General features: G+C 34.3%; 1 protein-coding gene across 1 annotated transcript in view; it reads right to left on the minus strand.

Moving 5' to 3' along the window:
- COL19A1 (collagen, type XIX, alpha 1) overlaps positions 1-24,333 on the minus strand; it is a 350,354-nt gene that overhangs the window by 242,457 nt on the left and 83,564 nt on the right. Inside the window, exons 10-11 of the mRNA XM_011969393.1 lie at positions 14,176-14,220; positions 11,647-11,691 (exon numbers count right to left, since the gene is read on the minus strand). Coding sequence (XP_011824783.1) covers positions 11,647-11,691; positions 14,176-14,220 — 90 coding nt within the window. The remainder of the gene's footprint in view (positions 1-11,646; positions 11,692-14,175; positions 14,221-24,333) is intronic.

A 24,333-nucleotide genomic window follows, 5' to 3' on the forward strand; every position in this document is an offset into this window, starting at 1 on the left:
GGTGAAACCCGGTCTCAACTAAAAATACAAAAAATTAGCCGGGTGTGGTGGCGGGCGCCTGTAGTCCCAGCTACTCTGGAGGCTGAGGCAGGAGAATGGTGTGAACCCAGGAGGCGGAGCTTGCAGTGAGCCGAGAAAAAAAAAAAGAAGCAGTCTTGGCCGGGCTCGGTGGCTCACGCCTGTAATCTCAGCACTTTGGGAGGTCCAGACGGGCGGATCACGAGGTCAGGAGCTCGCGATCATCCTGGCTAGCATGGTGAAATCCCGTATCGACTAAAAGTACAAAAAATTAGCGGGGTGTGGTGGTGGGTGCCTGTAGTCCCAGCTACTCGGGAGGATGAGGCAGGAGAATGGCCTGAATTCAGGATGCTGAACTTGCAGTGAGTGGAGATCAGGCCACTGCACTCCAGACTGGGCGACAGAGCCAGACTCTGCCTCAAAAAAAAAAAAAAAAAAAAAAAAAAAAAAAAAAAAAAAAAAAAAAGAAGCTGTCTTAAACTCTCCAAAAGATGGTCAGTCATTTGCAAGAACATATAATCTGAGAAAGCATTGGTCCAAAAGGTTAGAACTGGGATAGATTGGTCAAAATAATAGGGAATAAATTTTGGCTTAAAATAAAGAACTTAGAATTGTCTGTTATAAACATTAATGAGCAGAGCCTGGTGGGCCACCTGTCCAAATGCAGATAAAGGATGAAAGTCTATTTAGATGACTTCCTACCTTTCCACTAACTTTAGGAAGAATCCTTGATTTGCTCTGTGATTACTGGGTGCTATCATGTGCTCCAGCCTTGTAGTTCTTACTAAGACATGAACTCCATGATTCATTTGTACACATAAGTAAACCTTAAGTGGGAGGCAGGATCACTATCAGTGAGCCCCTGGAATACAGCCAGCTGAAGCCATCTGCATTGCCACACTCCTCCCCAGGGCTGGACAAGTGCAGGTACTTAAAATAACATTCCACAAAATGTTTGCCCAAAGCATTATCACTTTACCATTTTGTCTTGAATTTTGATTACATAAAATGATTAGCAGCAGAAAATGAGGAACAATAAGGAAAAGTGAAAAAAGACGAAGCAAATTGATTATTTCATTTCTGTCTTGTTTAATTAATCCTTTACTGATAGTAGAACAGATCATTGATGGGGAGGTTCTTAAAGGAGACTGTAAGGATTATCAAGGAAAATAAAAACCAGTGATAATTTTTTAAGATACTAGACTAAGAAGCAATAGACGGCCATGAGCCTAGACAATAACTTACAAAACAGCTAGTCACTGTACAACATCCACTTGGAACAGCAGCTGCACTAACACCTCTGTTTTCTGTGCAGTGGAATTCTGCTATTTCGGTCTGGTAGGACACACTTGTTCAGCAATTCCTATAGAGTGAATTGCTTTTACATTGATTGTGAAAGAAGTTCACATGCCAGTAGCTTCTAAATAAAAATAACACACCTGTCATTGAATATTTGGTGACATTGAATTAATTATCTTTTTACCATCTGGAATGTAACTCCAACAAAGAGATTTAGTTAATAAAGTATATCTATTAATTGAGATTTACTAAAAAACAGTTAGAAATTATGAATATTTGATGACTGTATTAAGCAGAAGCAATTGCTAGATTTTTAAATCCATTCTGTTTTTCTTAATTAAATAAAAAACCACATCTATTTTTTATACACTAAAAACCCTGTGAGTATAAACCTCACACCAAATGTGAGAGTTGCCTTTACTCAATTCTTAATTTAAACTCAGTTGCATTCAGAAATGCTCAGGAGTAGTGGTGGCGAGGGACTGCCTAAGAGATCTATTCCTTGTGTTTTAATACAAAAATACTCGAAAAAATGAAAGAAAGTAATCTGAAGTGGAAATCAGGCTTGATGGGAGGAAAGTCAAACAAGTGAAAAAGAAAGCAGTGGGGGTGATGAGGTTAATGAGCAGCTGAGGACAAGGAGCTCAGCACAGAGCAGAGGAAGTGGAGTCTATGGCATAGGCAGATCCTGAGAAAGGAGAAAGCGAAAACCAAAAGCTAAGAGTAGAAACCTGAGGCAGCTCCAGAGCCTGGAGTGAACAAATAGGATAATGGAGTAAAGGTCAAAATAAAAGCAAAATGTAGACACATTGTAAAACCACCCTTTTATACTCAGCACTGACTAAGGAGAAACTATTAAAAGTCAAGTTGCCTTAATCATTATATAAGTGAGGATCATGGTTTTTCTATTAATTCTTTATTATATGGCCACAAACTTTCATATTTATTTGTCCTTAAATTACATAAAATAGTGAGTGAATAAATTTCCTTAACAAAACCAACCTAGGTTCACAACAGTCAATAGCCCAAAATTCCACTGTAATCGGAAACTAAAATTATGATACAGGAGCCAATAGACAACTTTAACATTACTACTAAATTCAAAAGACATTGTAATATCTGGTATTGAAAGAACTGTATTTTATTTTATAGAATAATGAGCTAAATAGTGCTGGCCAAAAGGCAATGTGATTCACAAATAATAAAAAATGGAAATATACTAGGTTAACCAATTTTCCTGTGTAAATTTTAGTATACTATTAAATCTATTGCTATATATATTGTCTTTTTAAACACAATTCTAAGGGCCATACATGTAAAATTAATTTTTATCCCTAGATATATCTCACAAATTCAATAGTAGGAGTCTGAAAAAAATAGAGTTAATACTGAATTGAATGCATCAAGATAATAATTATTAAATACTTCTGGAGGCTGAAAAGAAACACTACTTAACTTTGTCTATACTACTTCCCTGCAGTAATGAATTAATTAATTGAATACTTTTATGTGCTAGGCATTCAACTGGGTTGAATTATTAGAGATAAAAACGTACACAGACAGACATGGTCTTTGCTTTCTTGAAGCTTCTACTCTATTGGAGAAAGAAAAACAAACAAACAAAATCCTCAGGCCAGTACATTCATAATTATAAATTGTGGTAAATGCTATACAGGTGCACTGTAGTGTTAAAGGTAAAGAGAAATTATAACAAAGGGAGCAGATTTTGACTGGAGAGTCAAGGAAGCCTCCAAGAAAATGACTTTTGAGATGTGCTAAGTGGATAGAGGGAAGCTAAATGAAGGGGAAAATATTCAAAGCAGTGGGGACACTGATGGACAACTGTGAGTCAGGAGAGTGCTGGCACATTCAAGGAACTGAAAGAAGGTCAGTGTGGCTGGAATAGAAGCAGAAACAGGGAATGTGGGAAGATATGAGTTCTGAGAAGCACGTCTACGTCCAACTGTGCAGGACCTTGTGGGATTCAGGATTTTAACCTAATGGGAAACAACTAAAATGTTTTAAAAATAGAAGTCACATGAACAGTTTCGTAAAGAGGCATCTGACTATAATTTGGAGAATGAATGAGAAAGAGTGAGAACAGGGAGATTAACTAGGAGGTGACTAATGATTATGGTTTGGTGACATTGGGGTAGATGGAGAGAAATAGATTTAAACTATAATTTGGAAGTAAAATTGACACTGGTCAGAAATTCCAGAACATTGTTAAATAATAGCAGTTATACCTTTGTCTCATTCTAGATTTTAATGGGAATTTCTTAAAGATGATGGCCTAAGTCTGACATTTCTTAGGAAGTATAAAACGTTTGGAATTCTCTGTATTAGTGAACTAGTCTATGTTTTTCTTTTGGGTCCTAACTTGTTCAAGAATATTTCCTGCCAAGGACCTTATGATTGCCTTGGATTTTGGTATAAAGTATTCTTCTTAAATGATCCACACCCTATCCAGTTACTGTCCTATGGCTGTTGTCCTCTTCACAGCTAGTTCTTGCAAGGGTTTTTCTGCATGCCCTCTTTACTGGTCACCTGTAATTTAACTCTTCAGCAAACTCCAACCTGGCTTCTACTCTCTATTCATCAAAATTATTTTGCTAAAGTTACCAGTGATACAAATAGGAAAACACATTTAACAGGTGTTGTTAAATTTCTAACAATGAGGGAATGCTCAAAATATTACATATCTATATAGTGAAATATTATGTAATCATTAAAATAATACTTTAAAAGACTAAAGTTCATAAAATATTATAGCCCTTTATAGTTATTCTCCTCTTATTTCTCTCTCTCTCTCTCTCTCTCTCTCTCTCTCTCTCTCTGGACATTTTACTTTTTCTATAACTACTAGCAAGTGATGCAACAACAGAGGGTTAAACATATTTCACATAAATTAGAGTTATTCACGAGCACAGTAAGGAATTAGGAAAATAATACGCAATCTGTAATGACTAGCATTAAGCCTCTGGCTTGGCTGTGGGATTACCATCACTCTTTCCCAATTGCCTGCTACCATGGATAATTGAAAGTTGGCATGGTTACTCCCATACCAATTATCATTGGCCACAGATAAATTGCTATGATTTTTAAAATCATAGTTATTATTTTGCTCCATCTGTTCTCTTTATTTTTTAAGTCAGCTGTCAAAAAGTTTTTCCTAAAAATTGTAGAAGTTTAGTTTACATGTTACTAGGGTAAAGGAAACAATTGTATAACATGCTGATGTTCACTAGAACTCTGCAAGGTGAACCAAGAGAGAATTCACGGGAAGTAAGGTAACATGTTGACAGTTGCTTTAGAGTGATGAAGGGAAAGTGCTATATTTATAATAACAGTATTTAACATTCTTGCATTAGTTTTGAATACTAGGCATAATCACCAAGAAGCTTTAATCATGAAATCCTAAAAACAAATTTCAACTTTGACTTGTTTTTTCCATTTATGTTTGTATCAGTTTTAGTTTAGTTAAAGTTAATAAGTACATGTGGCAATGTATAAGTACAAAACCATTCCTTGGTTTAATTATTTGATATATTGTATTTCTTTTTTCCCATTCTAGTTAAGATTTTTAAAATAATATTTTCCTATTACATATAAAGTGTTTCTACCATTTCAAATTCAAAATGTTTTGACACAGTCTGCAAGTCCCACTATATAAACCTAACTTTAAGAATTATATTTTAGGCCATGGGAGAAGGAGGAAAATGAAGTAAAGTTGATAAATCTGTTTAACCTTTCTACTCTACTGTTAATTTAAAATAAAATTTTATGTCATTTGTGTTAGATTTATTATAAAATGGCCCCTTTTTTCACCCCTCCATATATTTACACCCTTTGCAATGTGTCTATGCAGCTTCTCTCATCAAGAGGTGGAATCTGTTTTCCTACTCCTCGAATCTAGGCTGAGCTTGAGACTGGCTTTCACCAATAGAACATGGTGGTGGTGGAGGTGGGGGCAAGCTAGCTTTGAGCAAGGAGGTTAAAGAGGCTTTTTATGCTTCTGCTTCCTCTTTTTGGATCCCTGCCTTCACCTTGAGGACAAGTCCAGCATAACTGTTGGAAGATGAGAGATCATCTGGAGTAGAGACATGTTGTCTAGCAGAGGCCAAACTAGCCCAGCCACCCTCAGCCAACCTGGCAACTGAGAAGCGATATACACTCTTCCCCCAGAATCTGCTGGGGTTTGGTTCCAGGACCCCTGCTGATAACAAAGTTCATGGATGCTCAAGTCCCTTATAAAAAAAGGAAGTAGTATTTGCTTATATCCTCCCATATACTTTAAATAATCTCTAGTTTACTTATAATACCTAATACAATGTAAATGCTACGTAAATAGTTGTTAGATTATATTGTTTTTTATTTGCATTATTTGTTATTGTTGTATTGTTATTTTTAATTTTTATTTCTCAATATTTATTTTTGATTCACGGTTGGGTGAATCCACAGATGCATAATTCCTGGATGCACAACCTGCAGATAACACAGGCGAATTGTATGAACAAACTTAGATAAGGTCAACCGAGATAAAAAAAAAATCACTGAGCTAAGCCTAGTGTAAATTTCTAAACCATATAATCACAAGCTAAATAAATGAATGTTTTAAGTCACTAAGTTTTGGGGTGATTTGTTACATATCAGTAGCGAACTACTATATCCTCTTTTTATTTACTTATTCACAAGAAAAATTAGGAATTAACATTACTCAAATAAAGATATATAATAATTCTGTCAAATCAATTTTTGTCAAAATATTAAGATTTTATATTACTTTTATATATTGGCTGTTGAGGATATTAACATTTATTGAATATCTTTTATTCACCAGCACTCATTTAATTCCTGCAATCATTCTATGAGATAGAAACTAACTTTATTTATAAAAGAGGAAACTATGATAAAGAAAGCTAGGAACATATCCAAGTTTACACAGCTGGCATTACAGAGCTGGACTGGAACACAGAACACAAAGATATGTGAAGCCATTTATTTTATGACATGTCACCATCACTTTCAAAAGAAACATCAAGTCTAGGCTCTTTTTGGGGTGGTACTCCAGAAACTTAAGAATGTTGGTTCCCTGTTGAGTGATCTAGATGCTGCCCCAGAATGTCCTGAATAATTGTTTATGTATATTATATAAACATCCTCATTTGGGCTTTTTCTCACTCAATACCAAATTTTAAGTGGCCCAAAGTCACAACCACTCATTCAAATTCTCATGTTCTATGTGTAATTACCACAACAATTGAATGAGAAATTGACAAAAGTAAAAAGATTTTTCAGTGTAAAAGTCCTGGTTTATTTAAAGCCATAATTGACATTTCTAGTAGCAAATGATCACTATTGATTTTCTGAGTTACTATAATTTCACGATATTTAATGCTAGAAGTCAATATTTTAGAAAGTTGCTGGCAGGCGACATTATTTATTTGTGATACTGGTATAAAAATAGTCTGATTATCCAACTTCTGCTGTTACAAGTTAAATATAAAAGTTAAATCTATCTATCTGAAATAAATGAACAAAATGCTACCAAGTAAATTATCCAACATGCTTATGAGACATATCATGATTGCTGACATATTTTTAATGGTGAAAACAAAAAAGCAACAGAATAACAAGAATGAATTCGCTGCTGCTGTTTTTTTAATATTCATTTGATAAGAAAACAGTATGAATGATTAACCTATGAAATAGGTAAGTGAAGACATTTTCTGTTAAGCATTTTCCATTCCCCCATCACATCTTCAAAAGTAACCACTGAAGGCAAAATGTGGCATAGAAAATTAGTGCTAATAAAATAAATACTAATACAATCAGCATCAAGCCTAAATATATTTTATTTTAGGCTGGCTTACAAAAATTTGAATTATGTCATCTGAAAATTAGCTGATGCTGACAGGTGATAAAAGAAATACAAATGTTTAGATGTATGACTTAATTATAAATAACCCCAGATAGTTTGGGGGTAGTAAAGTATATGTGTACTTTTTGCTAGGTTATAATAGACATTTAAATAATTGTATTCATTTGAATATTACATTTTGTACAGAATTTTATAACAATATAGAGTTAAATAAATCAACTAAGAATAGGGGTCTGTGGAATGCTTTTCCAGTGGATTCTGTCAGGTGAAAAATATTTGCAAGCACTATAAAACCAGAGTAATAAATATTCAAACACAATTTTCTAATTTAAATACATATCTCATATGGCATTTTAGAATCTAGATTATATATTGGTAAGAAGAAGACAATAAAAAAATCACAAGTCACTGGAAATTTACAACCAGTTTTCCAACAACAGTTTTAAGAGATGAGTTAAAGCAGGGACCATATGCACTTGTTAGTTTTGTGTCTGCATTTATTGTTATTAGTATAACCCAGAGTGGAAGAAAAGATCAGCAATCAAGATTATCAAAGTAGATAATGCTCAGAAGCCTAAACAAGAGAAAGCAAGAACTTGCTCAACCACGAACTCTCAGAGCTGCAGAATATGCCACATGTTGGATGCTCTCCACCTCTCCTTCAGTCTTACAGTTCACGAGGAAGTGCTGATTTGATTGCTTTTTTCTTTTCATCAAACTTAAGAGGCCCTCAAGAGGTCAGATAACTTTAATTTCCCAAATGGAAACTTTCCACACCAGCAGAAGCATCTTAGATCCAGGTAAGAATTTGCCACCATATATGCCCAAGTTAAACATCACTCTTCAGTGAACCAAATTGACTACATTTTAGGCAATAAATCAAGAAAAGTAAGGTATGAGTAGCGGTTGCCACTGGATATTTCTCGCAATCAAATGATATTTAACAATAGGTTCTGCAGTTAAGTTTAACTTTGAGAAAATTAGTTCTTAAACTTCAAGTTAGAGCTTGAGTGACAACATAAAATAATCATCATTTTAAAAGCAAACTAAATTATATGATTTGAAGCAATTACTTAAAAATATTGAATGGTATAATGAGGCAGATATTTACATTTCATTTTCTATTTGCTGCTTCTTTTCATAAATGTAACCAAGTCATATTTCTATCTTCACAAGGACATAAAGTAAAAACCTGGGCTGGGGGTTAAGGAGTGAAGCGCATGTGAATGAATCCTTGCTAAATGGCCTTTTTCTAACGTAATGTAAGAGCTTAGTTCATGCATTTACATTTGGTTACATAACAAGAGTTTGACAAAATCATTGCTGGGAAGGCTGATAGATCCTATGGGGATAACTGTTATCTGAGGATTGAACTCTGTATTTTGCTTGTAGTAGCAGCCTGCACTATAATAACAGTACTGAAGGAATCTAAGGAAAATCCCCAGAAGACTACTCCTATAGAGACAGAGAAGCCAAAATACAGATCTCAGCTGTGGGGACGGTCCTCTGTTCCTCCTGCCTCATGAGTTATGCTGTTGGAGAGCCCAAGGATCCTTGGGTGATATACACCTAAATTTGCCAGCTAGGGATGGTGAAGTGGGATGGGGTCATTGCTACAGGTCTACATGATAAACCAAAGCATGGTACACCTGCAAATAGCTGTCATCTGAGAGAGTCATGTCAGCACCAGCAACCTTTCTGAGAGAACTAACTACCCCTTAAAATAACTTTCACTTCAGGACTGACTTGACTGAATTGTGTTTGTTCAGGAATGTTGTTACAAGTTTCTATAGATCTAGAAATATACTTTAAATGAGGTCCTTTATACTTGTTCTAGTGCCACAGGTTTTTCTCAGGACTAAGGACAGAGTGTTCAACTCTTTGAGGAGCTACTTTGTTAGTCTATTGAGTTCGGTTGGCCTGAAGGCTAGTTTTGTAGCCATAATGGGAGAAGCAGATTTCTCCACTTGGTTTCCACTGCATTATAGGAATGTCAGCTGAAAATATCACATGGTAGTTTACCTTTTGCAGTTGATATAATTTTTATATTTTGACCAGTAACTATGTGTTTCTGGAAGATACGACATCTCTGACCAATAACAACGTCCTGAATTGTTGTATGCAACTGGTGACTTGTCACTCAGTCAAATCAAACACAGTAAAGGCCACAGTAGGGTAATTAAGGAAGAAAAGTGGGTTTTTAGAAAATGATTATATACTCAGTTTTCCACAAAACCTTAAAGTACAAGGTAGATTGACTTTCTTCAGAAAATAAATCATGTTGTGAGTAATCCAAGACTCTCATGCTGTTGTCACACCAATGCGAGTGTTTCATAGACTTTTCTTGTTTAACTCTAATCTAGAAATAAAGTGAACTACAAGACCTCAATTATTTATCTTATGAAAAAATACATGTGGTTCTGGGTCAGAATACATAGCATGTTGACTTTGAAAAAGCTCAAAAATTTAATATACAGTAAATAATAAAGCAGAACATCATTTTTATTTGGTTGGTGTCATGTAATTACTTTTGCACCAATCAAAATAATATAAGGGTTATTACATGAATCTTATATCTGACTATAAATCATCTAAATTGGGATTCTCATTCAAGGTACATACTGTCTTTTCTGTTTGATGCTTTATTTTTTTCTAATATATTTCAATCATTCTACAAACATATTTCTACCTTGTAGTGAAATTGACTATTTAAATGCAACAGTTAATTGATATGAGGAACTAGAAGGAAAATCCTTGAAGCCAAATATGGTGAATGGTTTTCTAATGCCTTGTAGCCTGTGAGAATCTATTTATTATTGAGCTATACCTACTATATATATAAACTATCAAAACAACTACTAAGACTTTAGTGTATTTGTGACTTTAAATTACAGAGAATATATCTGTTTTCGCTTATTCACTACTTATTCCTACAGGTAAAATCCCACTTAATAAATCAGGAATATGTATACAGGAAGCATTTATTTAAAGACATGGCCTTCCAATGACTGTTATTCTAAAGGAAAAATGTCCAAGGGATTTCTAAGAAAAGACGTTCACCTTAAAAATAGTCATCATTTAATGAAATGATCTCCAAAAGTATGGTTATTATAAAGCCATTCTTTTTTCTTTCTCAGTTCTGTGAGGAAAAGTAATTATCATGTAGTTTGTAACGTGTAATTTGTCTTATAATTATAATAGATGCTCATTCTCTCTATAAACACTTATTGAAAAAGCAAATAACTGGTCACTGGTAAGAAAGCAAAATACAGGCAATACTGTCTAATTTGAGATTACTCTCCTTTCTAGCTCTCCTGGCCATCCAATTCCATATATACATTTGATGTATACAAGAGTTATTAAACAAAAGAATGGTACTGTTTTTGTTTTATTTAAAAACAAAACTAGATTTTTGAAATGAAAAAGGATTCAAATGATTATCTGAAGGAAAAGTACTTTGAATAGAAAGTTGTAAATTTGTAAAACAATGATTGCTAAAATATTTTCACTATCAAATGACTTTCAGTAATTATTTATTATAATAGAATATTAACATGTAAAATTAACCACTTAGAATTTAGTTTTGTAAGAAGGTTACTTTAAATGACAGCACTTAGATTAGTAGGCTGGCATCTGCCATTGTTCCCTCAAGATCCACTGTCCACCCTTACCCACCTGCTCTGGACTTCGGGAGACTGAGGCTTATAGGCTTCCTCTATCATACTGGCTCTCAATTTGGTTTGGCCAGTGGGGTCCAGTAGGAGAGCTGAAGGCTGGAGGATAGTGGGGTGGAGGTGTTTATTGCCCTGGCTCCCCCTTTATGTGCTTATCTTGGGCTGACTGTCTCCAGCCTTCGCCACACGTTTCTCTGCCTCTGTGTCTGGTAATTATGTGGTGTTTAAGGAGTCTGCTGTAACCTGACCGGGGATACTGCACAATCCCTGTGGTTTTCTTATACCTTGCCCATACTTTTTAAACCATGCTTTTATTAAACTCTTTGAAATTATTCCAGTTTTAGTATGCCATCTCTTTTCTGTGGGATCCTGACTTTTACAGTTAGTTGTTCTAATTTATTCCTTCAGGAAAAAATTCCACCGATAAACCAGGTGTACATATAAACAAAGCATTTATTTAAATAATTGGATACTTAGTGAATGATTTCACAATATAAAAATATAATGCTTTATAAATGTTTAAATCATTTCCATATCAATCACACAAATTTAACTAGAAATATCTATTAATACCATCCAAATAAGTTTAGAAAGATTTCTGGCAATCATTAATATATTTACTCTACCTTAATTGAAATAAATGTTCTAGTTATGTCTATAAAATTATTAAATTGCTTATAGGGAATGCACAAAACAAGTTAAATATTCTATTTCAAAACATTTTCAGGAACACAATTTATTTTTACAGACGTGAATGTAAAAAGAGATATTTACCTTTTCACCAGTTTCTCCTTTGCTGCCTTCAAAACCTTGCTCTCCCTGTAGAAGAGGAATAAAATGTATATAGTAATAAATTGATACTTACAATACATGCAATTTTTACAATAAAATGATGTTTCTAACAATTAAAAATCAATAATTATAAATAACCATTTCTAACATGTAAGCTCTAAACCAATATTAAGTCACATAAGATTTAAATATTTCTAAACACTAAAGCAACCATTTTCTAAGTTATAAGCTACAGCTTCACTACTTCCAAGGCAATTTAATCTTGATAAGCCTGAATTTTCTCAAGTATAAAATAAGTATGATAATACTATCTTCCTCAAAAGTTTGATTTCAGAATTTGACGCATCCTCATAGTGTCTGGCAAAGACTAAGTTAGCCATTCTTCTTAGTATTACTATTTATTTTACTAGATTCAGTGGAAACAGCCTTCTTAGAAAGCTGACTCCTATGGAATACCATTCTGATGAGTATCTCATGATGAATGAGTTCAGGTTTGAACCCAAGGGTTCTGGCTCTACCTTTGATACCAGTGCTATGCTTTTTCCTGTCCACTATCCTGGCTCAGTCACAGAAAGAAGATTGGTGCTTGGAGGGCTGCTGACTCTCAATCAGCATATTTATACTAAAAGGTGTACGTCTCCCTTTCTTCATCTACACCCTCTCTGATCTGACAAGCTTACTTCTCCCTTTAACTGATGTTTCATTCACACACTCAACAAAAGTTCATTGAATCAAGCACTCATGACAACATAGCCAGCAAGTGAATGTTGGGAACGGGTCATGTGTATCTCTCCACCCTTGGAGGGCCTGGAGCACAAGAAGCATTTAGCAAGCATTTCCTGAGTGCACAGAGACAGGAGATAGAGGGTTTCTGATCTCTAGATTTTTTCTGTAATGCCTCAACAAGTTGACCCTTGGTATATAAAACTTATACTAATTATATGAAAAGGAATGCCAGCTTTTTACTATATAGAAAGGTGCATGCATATATACATACATATTTAGTCTGTGAGTATGTTATTTTATATATATACCCACATAATTGCATATATGTATATGATTATATAATTAAATAGCATACATAATTAGATAATATAATTAGATAATTAAGTAATATGTGTGTAAGTGTGTGTGTTACATACATTTAATTAAATAATTATTTTTGCTTCATTTACCCCCTAAAAGTTACCAGGAAAGAATATAGGTCGGGTGTTAGGTATTGCTTTTTACCACTGAATGCATGGTCTATATTTTTTTCTACCATTTTTCCTAAAATATAGACTTTAACTTGATCTGTTAATTCAAGCTGACATTGAAGCTGCTAAACGCCTCCAATACATCAGTCACAATGTCAGCATGATGCAGCCACCACAAACAGCTGCTGGAAAGTCCAAAACTATTTCCCAGCAGATAAATCTGCACATCCCTTGGCTTGCAACTCGACTCGCAGATGCAGCACATGCTGTATCAGTGGGTTTTGTCTAGAGCTGCTGTGAAGAAATTCAGAAGCTTGCCATTTCATTGCTGCCAGTTCAATCTTATTATCTTTACTGGGCCAAGTAAATAAATTCTTGAACACAATCTGTAACTATAAATAAGTGCATATCTTTTTAAATGGTATTTTCAGCTATAGAGAAAAACCTACATGCATAGTAACTTGTGATATGTTGCTGCCAAAACCTGTAAAACATCTCCAGAGCATAGAAATGATATGCTTGGCTTTGGTGGGCATCTAATATTACATCAATAATGCTCTCTCCTGTGGCGGGATTATCTGGATGGTATCACGACAGCTGGCCCCACCTGAAGTGGCTCCCCATCCCTCCAAGAAACTGGAATATAATGGTCTCTGTGTTTTCAGTAATGCTTATCACAGATAACCATGCTTCTTCCCAGAAGAAGAAAGTAGCCCTTGCACAGTAGAGGGGCACAAAGAAAGTTCCCCTGGGTAAAGAGAAAGATACCAGGCACAGAAAGAGGCAGGTTGGCCCATGCAAAAATCCTTACTTATTAGGAATCCCTTGTTCTGAAAGAAAAATATGTTTGAAGAGATAGTTGTCTACAGCATCTTTGTAATATTTAATATTTTATGTCATTGTAACTATTATGTTTAGTTCTATCTGGGATATACAAAAAAGAAGATAAGCAAGAGGTAACCAAAACCAGTCAAAGGAAGTACAATGTGTTCTATTGTACATTTTAGACTCTGACTAATAAAAGCAGAAACATTTCCAGAGCAGCTATGTACACTTCCACGTTCCCCAGAAAGCACTATCATTTAGTTCTTTGGAGAAGCATCTTACTAAAGCTCTGTGATAAAGCTTCCTCCTAGAATGGTCCCTTCAAGAGGGGATTGCTTCCACGAGTTCTCTTTGAAAAGATATCCATAGCTTTCTAAAAGTCTTTGAGTGAATTCAGCTTAATCAAATAAAATTTCAGTATATTATATGCAAATTTATTTTTAACATGTTAAAATTCTTAACTCAGATGAAACATTCAGCAACTCTTTACCTTTTGACCAGGTAATCCTGGAGCACCATGTAAACCATTTTCACCCTAAAAGAAGTACACAGAATAATGTTTATGATCCATAAAGATATACGAACATAGATGTTTTTGTGGTCTTTAACAAATAGTTCTAGTGTTGTGGGGAAAGGTAGCCTAATGCGGAATATCCATCATGCATAGGGACTTTCCATCTATTCCTTATTTCCCAAATCCAGGACTGTTACCTCAATTTTTAAAATAGGGAAATGGAGGCTCTGAGAGGTTTGGCAACGTGTCAAAGGTCACCCAACTAGTAACTTACCTGAGATTGGGACTGAGGTCCCCTACAGCCTATGTTTTTTCCACATGTTACTTAGTATCTCATTTCATTTTCTCTCTTTGAAACTTATGGGAATAATATTGAAGTCTGACATCGTGCTTTCTGCGGGCCAAGCACTGCTGTTCTGACAACAAAACTATCAGGAAGATAATACTGCCTCAATGACCTTCTTACAGGTCATTGCACAGTAATAGGCAGTAGACTTGGAATTTGAGCCCAAACACTTCAACTCTGTATACCTTGTTGTCTCCCTACACTGTCTTTGGAAAAAGATTTAAATCTGGCTTTAAGTGACTTCTTGCCTAAAATCAGAATTTTTATCACTATATATATTATATATATACGTGTGTGTGTGTGTGTGTGTGTATTCTTATATATGTACAAGCATGTTTTACTTTCTTACCCACATCTGCTGATTGCCATTAGATCAATTTTGAATACATACTCAGTGCCATTTAACATAAAGCAATTACTTGGAATACTTTTTAGTTCTTTCTATTCATCTGGTTTCTGTCTTGGGTAAAAAGACAGATGCCTATCAGTTTCCATTGCTGGAATTCTGGGGTCATCTCCTTGAAAAGTCTGGTTTGTAAACATCACACAGGCTAGAATGAGATACTCCTGGGAGGATGTGTATTCTCAATGGAGTTTTAGGAATTTTCCTTCTTATAGGAATTTACTTTGGCTTCTGAGTTTCCAGGTTTAGACAGCTCAAAATACACTAACAATTTCATGGAACTGCTTTATTTCTATCAAATATTTACAATGAATTTATAAGATAACAGTTTTTAAACATTCCCTAGAAAGCAGTTAGTTATCATTTATTTGAATTATTTAAGCAAAGTTCAAAATCTATGAAGAAAAATTCACATCTTTAAACTTTAAAATAGCAATATTCTGTCTAAATCTAAGGAGATTTTCATTATTTCATTAATTAACACATTTTAAAGAAAGTTTGAGTGGTTCTTACCAGAGATGTACAGCTACATACATGCACACATATTATTTTAAAGACTGAGGTTTTTCTTATATTAGATTAAATTATCAAAGTATTCTACAGCATAACGGCTATCATCACAGTATATAGTAAACACTAAAGTAAAACTTTGCTGCTAAATGTAATTAAATGTTAGAGAATCAACAAAATATAATCGACTTATCTATATAATAAATACATTTCTATCATTAAACAAATTGTTATAGTTTGAGACCTCATGCATCACACAACTCCATTAGAAACTTCCAGTATCATTTGATAAAGTGATAGTGAAAACACATTAAGTATTTGGTGCCAGGAAACAGTCTATGGAAATGAAGCTCCTGTTACTCATCACAGAAGTATGTCCACTTGTCCATAAGGAGCAGATTATTTTCATCAGTTGATCCAATATAATGTTTTATATCATATTACTAGTTACACACGATCACGAGATATGGCATATTATCCATTAAAGTATGCCAATATGGTATACACTGCTGAAAATACTTTTTTGGGAAAAAAAGGTGTGATGGTATCTCCTCTTTATCTTTGCTCACGGCCCACTCGTGTAGCAGGTGCTCTGAGTACTGGCACCCAAAGTCCTACCCTGCCATATGTCAGGTTAGGGTTACACCTAGATGCACTGTTAATTGGGCACCAAAACTCTCTAAAGCTGTGATATTGAGAATATGTCTTTAATGGACACTGGTTTTATGATTGTTGTAATTAAAATACTGTGTTTCCTGTGGCCAGCATTAAATGGTCTCTGCTCTTTCTTGGCTGAATGTGTTTTATAAACATAATTCTAGACTCAATGATAACTCAGTGGACATCACTGATTATCTCATAGGAAATGTGTTTATCTAAAACCTAACTTATGTCAACAGAAGAAGTCTTTCTTTATGCTCCCTCTGACAACCAGGTTTAAAGTTCTAGGCGCCACAAGCACTTTGAGGGCAAATTTAATTCTATTCATAAAATAAATATCCTCCTAAAATTACTGGAAGGTATACATTAGTTTTCTTTTCTGAACTCCCGCTGTCTCTCCTTCCTCAAAATTTCAGTCCAAGGAAGAAATAAGATGCTTCTTCTTTGGCTTCCAATCAATAGTTCAGTTCATTATTGAAAGAAAATCACAATAAATGATTCCCATAGAAACGATAACTTTCAAAACCTATTTCTGAGGAATGTTTTTTTCATTATAGGGTTTTCTATGAAAGGACTTGTATTCCTTTTCAGGTACAAATTCAAACTACAGGAAGACAAGTTAATAAATATGTGTAATATAAAGCAGGAGAAATCTAACGTTGCTGCTGATAGTACCATTGCCTGGGTTATTACTATGATACGTAGCTTGTCTTTAACTTCACAGGACAATCAAAAAGTACCCTTTCCAAAATTCAAAATAACCTCTTTGAGAAGTTTTTAGGACAAAGTTAGGTGAAGTTTAGGGTCAGCTGGTTGCTTTCTGAAAAACTGATCACAGGATTTAATTTTACCTCCTTGTAATCACTGCATATTTTTCAATAGTAAACACAGCTAGTCATAAACTATAAATTATTATTAGTTTTCTTGATTCTTTTGACATTGGAAGCAATGTATTTCTTATTGCGTGGGAAATATATATTGTCTAGAGGACATTTGATGAAAAAGAAAAAAAAATCACATTCCCTAGGGCTATAGTTTGCAAACCTAGTACTAATGAGACCAAGCAAATAAAGATAAAGCAAGCAGGTAAGTAAAAAATTTGCAAATAACTAGCCTTTGACTAGTTTTGTGATTTTTTTTTTTTTTTTAACATTTAGGCATTTAGCCTTTGATTAAAATGTCTGAGATCCTATTATAATATTTCTGTATTGAAAAAATTGACCCATCATTTTACTTAGAGCATAGTTTTCTAGGAGCATAACCCTCTATATGAATTTAATGTCCACTTGATATATATCAATACTTCCCCTTTAATTAGTTCATATTTATTAAAAGAAAATTTACTTAAGTTGAATATTGCATGAAATAACTAGAAGAAATATCAGAAGTGGAATGCCAGGATTCTAGAACTAAAACCAATAAAACAGGCAGAAAAAAGTAAACCTGATTTTGATTTTGTGTATTACTAAGGTGACTTCTACATTACTGACTATAGTCCTGCTTTATTCAGCCATAATCTTTAGAAATTGAAATATTTTATGGTTCTTAAACTGTTGGCAGTCCATTAAATGTTTCAGGAAATTTTTAAAAACCTATATATTTTTATTTTTTTCAGATATCCAGTTTAAGTCCTTTTATTTCAAGGGGAGAAGTATTTCCTTCTATATTTTGGGACTTCATTCTAAGAAATAAATTACCAAGTTAAAAAATATGTACATAGCATAGAGTTTAAAATCTCAAACTTTTTGAATGATTTATATTTGTTGAATCCTTAATGCAGTTAATGCATGGGGATATTTTAATCACATTAATGCTCAGAATAAGGCCAATTTATAACTTTAATCTTAAATGAATGAGATCCTATTATTATTTATTCTTATGAGTCAATACATGTCTTGATCATAGTGATGTATGTATGGGTGGCTAGTGGTAGCTAACTCAACATCTACTCTCTTAAAATCTACTATCCTGAGTGTGTATATATATGTGTGTACATAGGTATATACAGGTGCATGTGCCTAGAAAACAAGCAGGATGGGCATTCTTAAATATAAAGGCAAATATAAATTCATGCATTTATGTATAACAACTCCACCAAAGAATCTGATAAGGCACCGATTCTATTTAAAGCTTAAAGTCAAGTACTTTTGCTGCTTAATTTGCATTGTGGAGAGCAAAGAAAAAAAAAGTCACTGTGTGGTTACTGAATAAATGCTTTCTGAACCCAAATTAACCTTCCCCATATTTTGCCCATCAGTCTTATTTCTTCTGTCTGCAATTACACAGAAAAAATAAATGTTATAGGTCTTATACATGACATCCCTTGTGCCACTATCAAGTCTTCTATTCAGTAAACCACTCATTTTTCAAATGATAGTTTGGAGTCTCTTAATACTATGGTCCCTGTTCTCTGGGCACACACTGGTCAGTCATGTCTTTTAAAATGTGGCACTCAGAACTCAGCACATCATTCCAGAAATGGTCTTATTCACACGGAATAGAGAACAGGACCATCTCTTTCTCTTCTCTCACTTTCTCTCTCTCTCTCTCTCTCTGTCTCTCTCTCTCTCTCTCACACACACACACACACACATACACACGCATGCACACACACTTTGTTCTGGATACTATACAGTTTTGTACTTCTATTAATACAACTTGCTTTTGTTAAAAACTAAATTGCTTACATATGCTACATTTGTAATCAACTACAACCCTTAAGTTTTCCTGTCAAAGGGATGTTATTTTACAATCCTTTTTCAAATTAATTAAATACAAGTTGTACTAAGAGTTGTTCAAATAAAAAACAAAAAGAAAACCCAAGTAATTTTGAAATGTCTTGGAGAGGTAAAAGTTTCTTCCTATACATAGCAAAGCTAGGGAATTAAGCTTTAGTCAATGTTGTAGAACCCACTACAAAATCTGGGCTCCTATGTAACTGTGATGATTTTCTCAAAGTGTCAGCACAAGTGTTTGGGCTTTTCACTGTATTGTGAGACTAACTGTAAGACAGTTTTTTAAAAAAATTTGAAACTTCATAAAAATACTACAGAAATACTTATTTAATGTGAATCATCTACTGAAATATCTGAAGTATAGGGATTGACATCTGAATAGAGGATTCTAACAAGTGAAAGATGATTTAAGACATAAAGAGAAGGACAGTGTCATCAGTCAGCTCTTAATTGAGGACAATGAGATAGCAGTAACTGCAAACTATTTCCTGCCTGGAGTATCCCTCGTGATGAGTACTTTATATGTCTAGTCCATATCAGTTACTTCTACTGGACCTTAAATGCATGGAAGCCATTGGTTACTTATGTCTAGCTCTGAAGTAAATGGTTATGAAGATATGGAGAACGAACACACCCTAACAATGTTGTAAGAAAGTTAGGAGATCTTCAAACCTAGTTTGAATAAAAAGAAAGCAATATAACTTAAATATCTGTGCTTGAGAGAGAGGGAAGAGCATATTTTCTCCATGAGAAAATGGCAAACAAATTCTGGAGATGCACACACTTCTATTATATTTAATTCTAGGAAGCAATACCTGTAAACTTTGTTGTGCAAAGAGGAAATTCCCTTGTTTCCCTAAATTATGCTTCTGTAGAAAGTATGAAGGACTTTCACGAGAGTGTTGCTGGCACTGGGGGCCTTTCCCAATCTTTTCTCAGCAAAGTTTTCTAACAGTCATTCTCTATTTCTCTTACCTATTTCTGGCTTGGGGCTAAGTCCTTGAATTCTGAACAACTCAACAAACACTTACCCAGAATCAGCCAGGTACCATACGCTGGGTCAGTTGCTGGGATTAGAGATGAGACAGACCCCAAGTCCTTCTATTCCAGGAGCTCACATTTTAGCAGGGTGTATAGACACACACTATATTAGTGATATAAATAAAGTGCTATGTGAGTAGAGTGGATAAGCTGTAATTTTGCCTAGTGACCCAGCAGAATTCATGGAAAAAATGCATGTGTTTTGAGTTTAATAATCTGAAAATGCAGTGATGGAGATAGAAAAGAAAGACACCAATCATCTGTGATCGTCTGCTCAAATCTTCCAGTCTTCCCTAACAGGTTCATTCAATACCTTACACTGACTTTGGCAGTCCCTGATGTGTCTGACTAAAAGCTCCTTTAGATAGAGCCACTCTAAGGAAACTCTAATATCTAAAATCATAGATGTCTTTATAAAATACCAGTTATATCTTTAAATCCACTGTTCAGTATCTCAGCAACCTACACCAAGAATAAAATAATTAGCCACTAAACTATGCAGAGAAACAGAGAGTGTGTGAGCTTTCTTATGGCAATATTTAATATTTATGTGCTGGAAGCTGGTAGTACATTAAACCAAATAGGAACGTTAGCAGACTAGGTTCTTGAAATCTGGCTGTTTAACAAATAAAAGTCAAGTGCCCGGGTGCCAGATACACGGCATGTGTTGAGCTTGTCATCCATCTGTTGTGTTCCCTGCCAACTGCTCTACTTGGGGTGTGAGTGGAAGGCATTAGAAGGGAATAAGAAACCATTAAGAAATAAAATCAACTGCAGAGTGAACAAGTTTCTTTTTCTTTTTCCGGTCCTTCTATTACTTTTGTCCTTCTTATGTTTCTGCTTATTTTAGTGCTGTATTGTGTCAATATATGTCTATAGATAAGACAGTTAAATGACAATTATTCCATGTAAAAGCAACAATTTTCACTGATAATTCAAGTTTTATTCTCGTACCTTTAACAAGTGAAGCCAACAAGTAGGCTTACAAAACTGTTTTCTTTGTGGTCATTTTTTCTATGCATACTATTTATGATTAAAAGTTCCATCCTGTGTGTAGATTTGACTATACCTTCACTCATTAGAGAATTTTCCAAATTACACAGATATACAGGTGATTCTCTGCTTAAGACGTATTTTTCTCTAAAGTAGAGATCACTCTTGTTTTATAAACTTAACAATTTCATAGGCAGGAAGTATTCCATTGTCAGAATAAAGCTAATTTGTCTTTTTTTCCTCCTCATTTAATGGTCTCAATTTCTATAATAAATTGTCACATGCCATTAGGCATTTTAAATTATGTTTTAAACTTAGGAAGTCTAAAATTAAGCTTAATTCTGAATGTCCACAGAAAAATTAGGTGAGGCTAGAAATATAGAGAGGAAGCCAAACGGCTTAAAAATTCTCTAGCTTTTATACTACATGCATATAAGTTTCTGAGTCTCTGAAGCATTAATGCTACATCTGGACCAGTACTGTTAGAAAGTTCATTATCATTCACAACAATGACTGGCCTTGTCTGCACTTACATAAACTGTAACAGCATCTGCCTTTATTTTCTGAAGCTGCAGTCTTCTCATAAAATGTCTTTTTAGGGAAAATCAAGTTTCAAAGATCATAGTCATTTCATTTTCCAGCAGAAAAGAAATACAAAGACTGTTAGGGAACAATGGATCTGCTCATTCAGTCTCATCTCACTGCAGTGATGGAGGGCTTCAGAGTTTATGGTGAAAAGTCCCATCACACAAAGCATATCCTCATATAATGACGATAGTTAGTCCAGCTATTTTTAAGACACGCAGCTTGGCCACTCTCTCATCATGTTATCAGATGTACTTCTTAAGTGCCTTAATGCATACAGCTTTTTTTACTTCCAGAAGGTTGATTTATTTTATATTTTTATAAAGTCATGGTACTAAGTTAAACATTTTTGGTTTTGATAAATACATTATATATATATATATATATATATATATATTTGGTGGAGAATGTAAAGAAAAAAATTTCTACATTAGGTGTTGCATTAAGGTTAATCTGGAGAGTGGCCATGATTGAGCTGCCTGGACGTGGGCATGAAGGGTAGACTAAGAATCTCCAGAGAGTCAAGCATGGAAAGTTTGAAAACACACTTAAAATGTCATCTGTACTTGGAAACCAAGCAAATTTTTTTTCCATAATACTTATTTTAGAAGGTAAAGCTAAACAAAACCCTCTCATTCGGTGAAAAACCATATGCATAATTTTTTTTTTTAATACTTTAAATTCTAGGGTACATGTGCTCAACGTGCAGGTTTGTTACATATGTATGTATGTGCCGTGTTGGTGTGCTGCATGCATTAACTCGTCATTTACATTAGGTATATCTCCTAATGCTATCCCTCCTCCCATCCCCACAATAGGACCTGGTGTGTGATGATCCCCTTCCTGTGTCCAGGTGATCTCATTGTTCAATTCCTACCTATGAGTGAGAATATACGGTATTTGGTTTTCTGTTCTTGCGATAGTTTGTTGAGAATGATGGTTTCCAGCTGCATCCATGTCCCTACAAAGGACACAAACTCATCCTTTGTTATGGCTGCATAGTATTCCATAGTGTATATGTGCCACATTTTCTTAATCCAGTCTGTCACTGATGGACATTTGGGTTGATTCCAAGTCTTTGCCATTGTGAATTGCATAATGATTCTTAATAGGTGAATGCAATCTTATGAAGGTGGGAGAATCAGAATCTCTAGGGTCAGATACAGTTTAAAAGGGGTTCATGGATTTAAAGGGAAGAGACACAGACAGCCCTCCTTGGAGCAGAATGTCCAAAGCAAACTGTAGTTCACTAAATTGGTAGGCAAACAAATTTAAGATCTAACTCAGACCTGCTTGTGTAGATGAAATCTGAGTATTTGAGGAGCTATCCAGATGAGGTAATATGGCAAAGGGGCAAGAGCTATGGATTTCCATGGATAGAGGTTCAAATCCTGACTTTACTGTTTTTTTTTTCCTCTCTGTCTCTAGATCTGTTTCCTAATCTGTGAAATAGTGACAATAAATCTTACCTCACAGGGGTGTTGTAAGGATTGAATGAAATAATGTGAAGAAGGCTCCTGATAGCATTAGCATATAACACTTATTGAGTAAATGGCTGCTATTATTACTATTGTAAAAGTTTATATTCTTGTACATATTTATATTAAGTGAGGAATTCATTGGTTTTCTAACATCTAGTTTGTTTTAAGAGGTCAAGGTTACATAAGATATATGACTTTAACATTTTCCTATAAATATATTTTGAATAAATAATATAAATTCAATAAGTTTGCTTCTTGGCCTTTTGGCTAAGATGAAGTGTATAAATTCCTTCAAATAAGTTCTAATTTGATCCCACAGTAAGGCTAGAATAATAGAATCATCAAACTGTTTATTGTTAAAATGATACCTGTTGTTTACCAAAAATTTATATACCAGGTGCTGACCCTTTTATGAATAATCTTGTTTAATCCTTAAGATAAAGCTAGAAGTAGATGTAATATAATTCCATTTTATAAAAGAGAAAACTGACATGTAGAGAGACCAAGTGTCATGCTCTAAATTAGAGAGTAAGATTTCTCTAATAAATTGAGCTGGAATTCAAATCCAGGCAGTCTAACTCTGAGTATTTAACATTAGCATGGTAAAGTAATGACAGTTATGATTTACTTCATACTTACTCCATGGGGAGAAAAATTGACTTTTACTAAGTTTTCCTATTAAAATAAGCATTTTAGGGCAAATTTAAAGTAATTTAGTAGATAGAATATGGGTTTTAGCATAAATTAGGCTCTATGTTCAATTTTTATTGTCACATTATTAGGATAAGATTATTGGACAATAATTATTCCTATTTAGGAAAAACTCTCCACTTCTTGAGAAATATGTTATGTTTACATACATAAGTGAAGTATGAAATGAGGCAATTTTTTGTTTGAAGTATTCAGGTAATGAAAACAAACATGGTTTGAGTATAATATTTGGGGGCAAAGTGGGCAAAATTTGCTCATAGTGTTCAAATCTTCATCTCATTTTCCTACTTCACACTATGAGGATGGAAGGTGTGAACATATGTGTTCGTGTGTGTGTGTGTGTATGTGTGTATGGCTGCATGCATGTGATCTTATGCTTAGAGTCATTCACTTCTCTTGGAAATAGAACCATCCAGTTTACTCATTGTGATTGACAGAGGCTTCTGTCCATCCAAGTTTACCAGAAGTCGTCAGCTACCTAATAATACTGCTACACAGAATTGATTTTCTTAAATGAACTCATAACAGAACACTTACCAAATCTCTTAGGCAAAATCATAGCTGTTCTTAATAAATGTAAAGGGGACAGTTATTTTTCTGCAATGTTTAACAGTAAGACTTTATTAGATTAGAGCTAATATTAGATTAAGAATGCCTACTGCAAGTCTG

This window comes from Mandrillus leucophaeus, unplaced genomic scaffold (assembly GCF_000951045.1).
Source record: "Mandrillus leucophaeus isolate KB7577 unplaced genomic scaffold, Mleu.le_1.0 Scaffold889, whole genome shotgun sequence".
Taxonomy (NCBI): Eukaryota; Metazoa; Chordata; class Mammalia; order Primates; family Cercopithecidae; genus Mandrillus; species Mandrillus leucophaeus.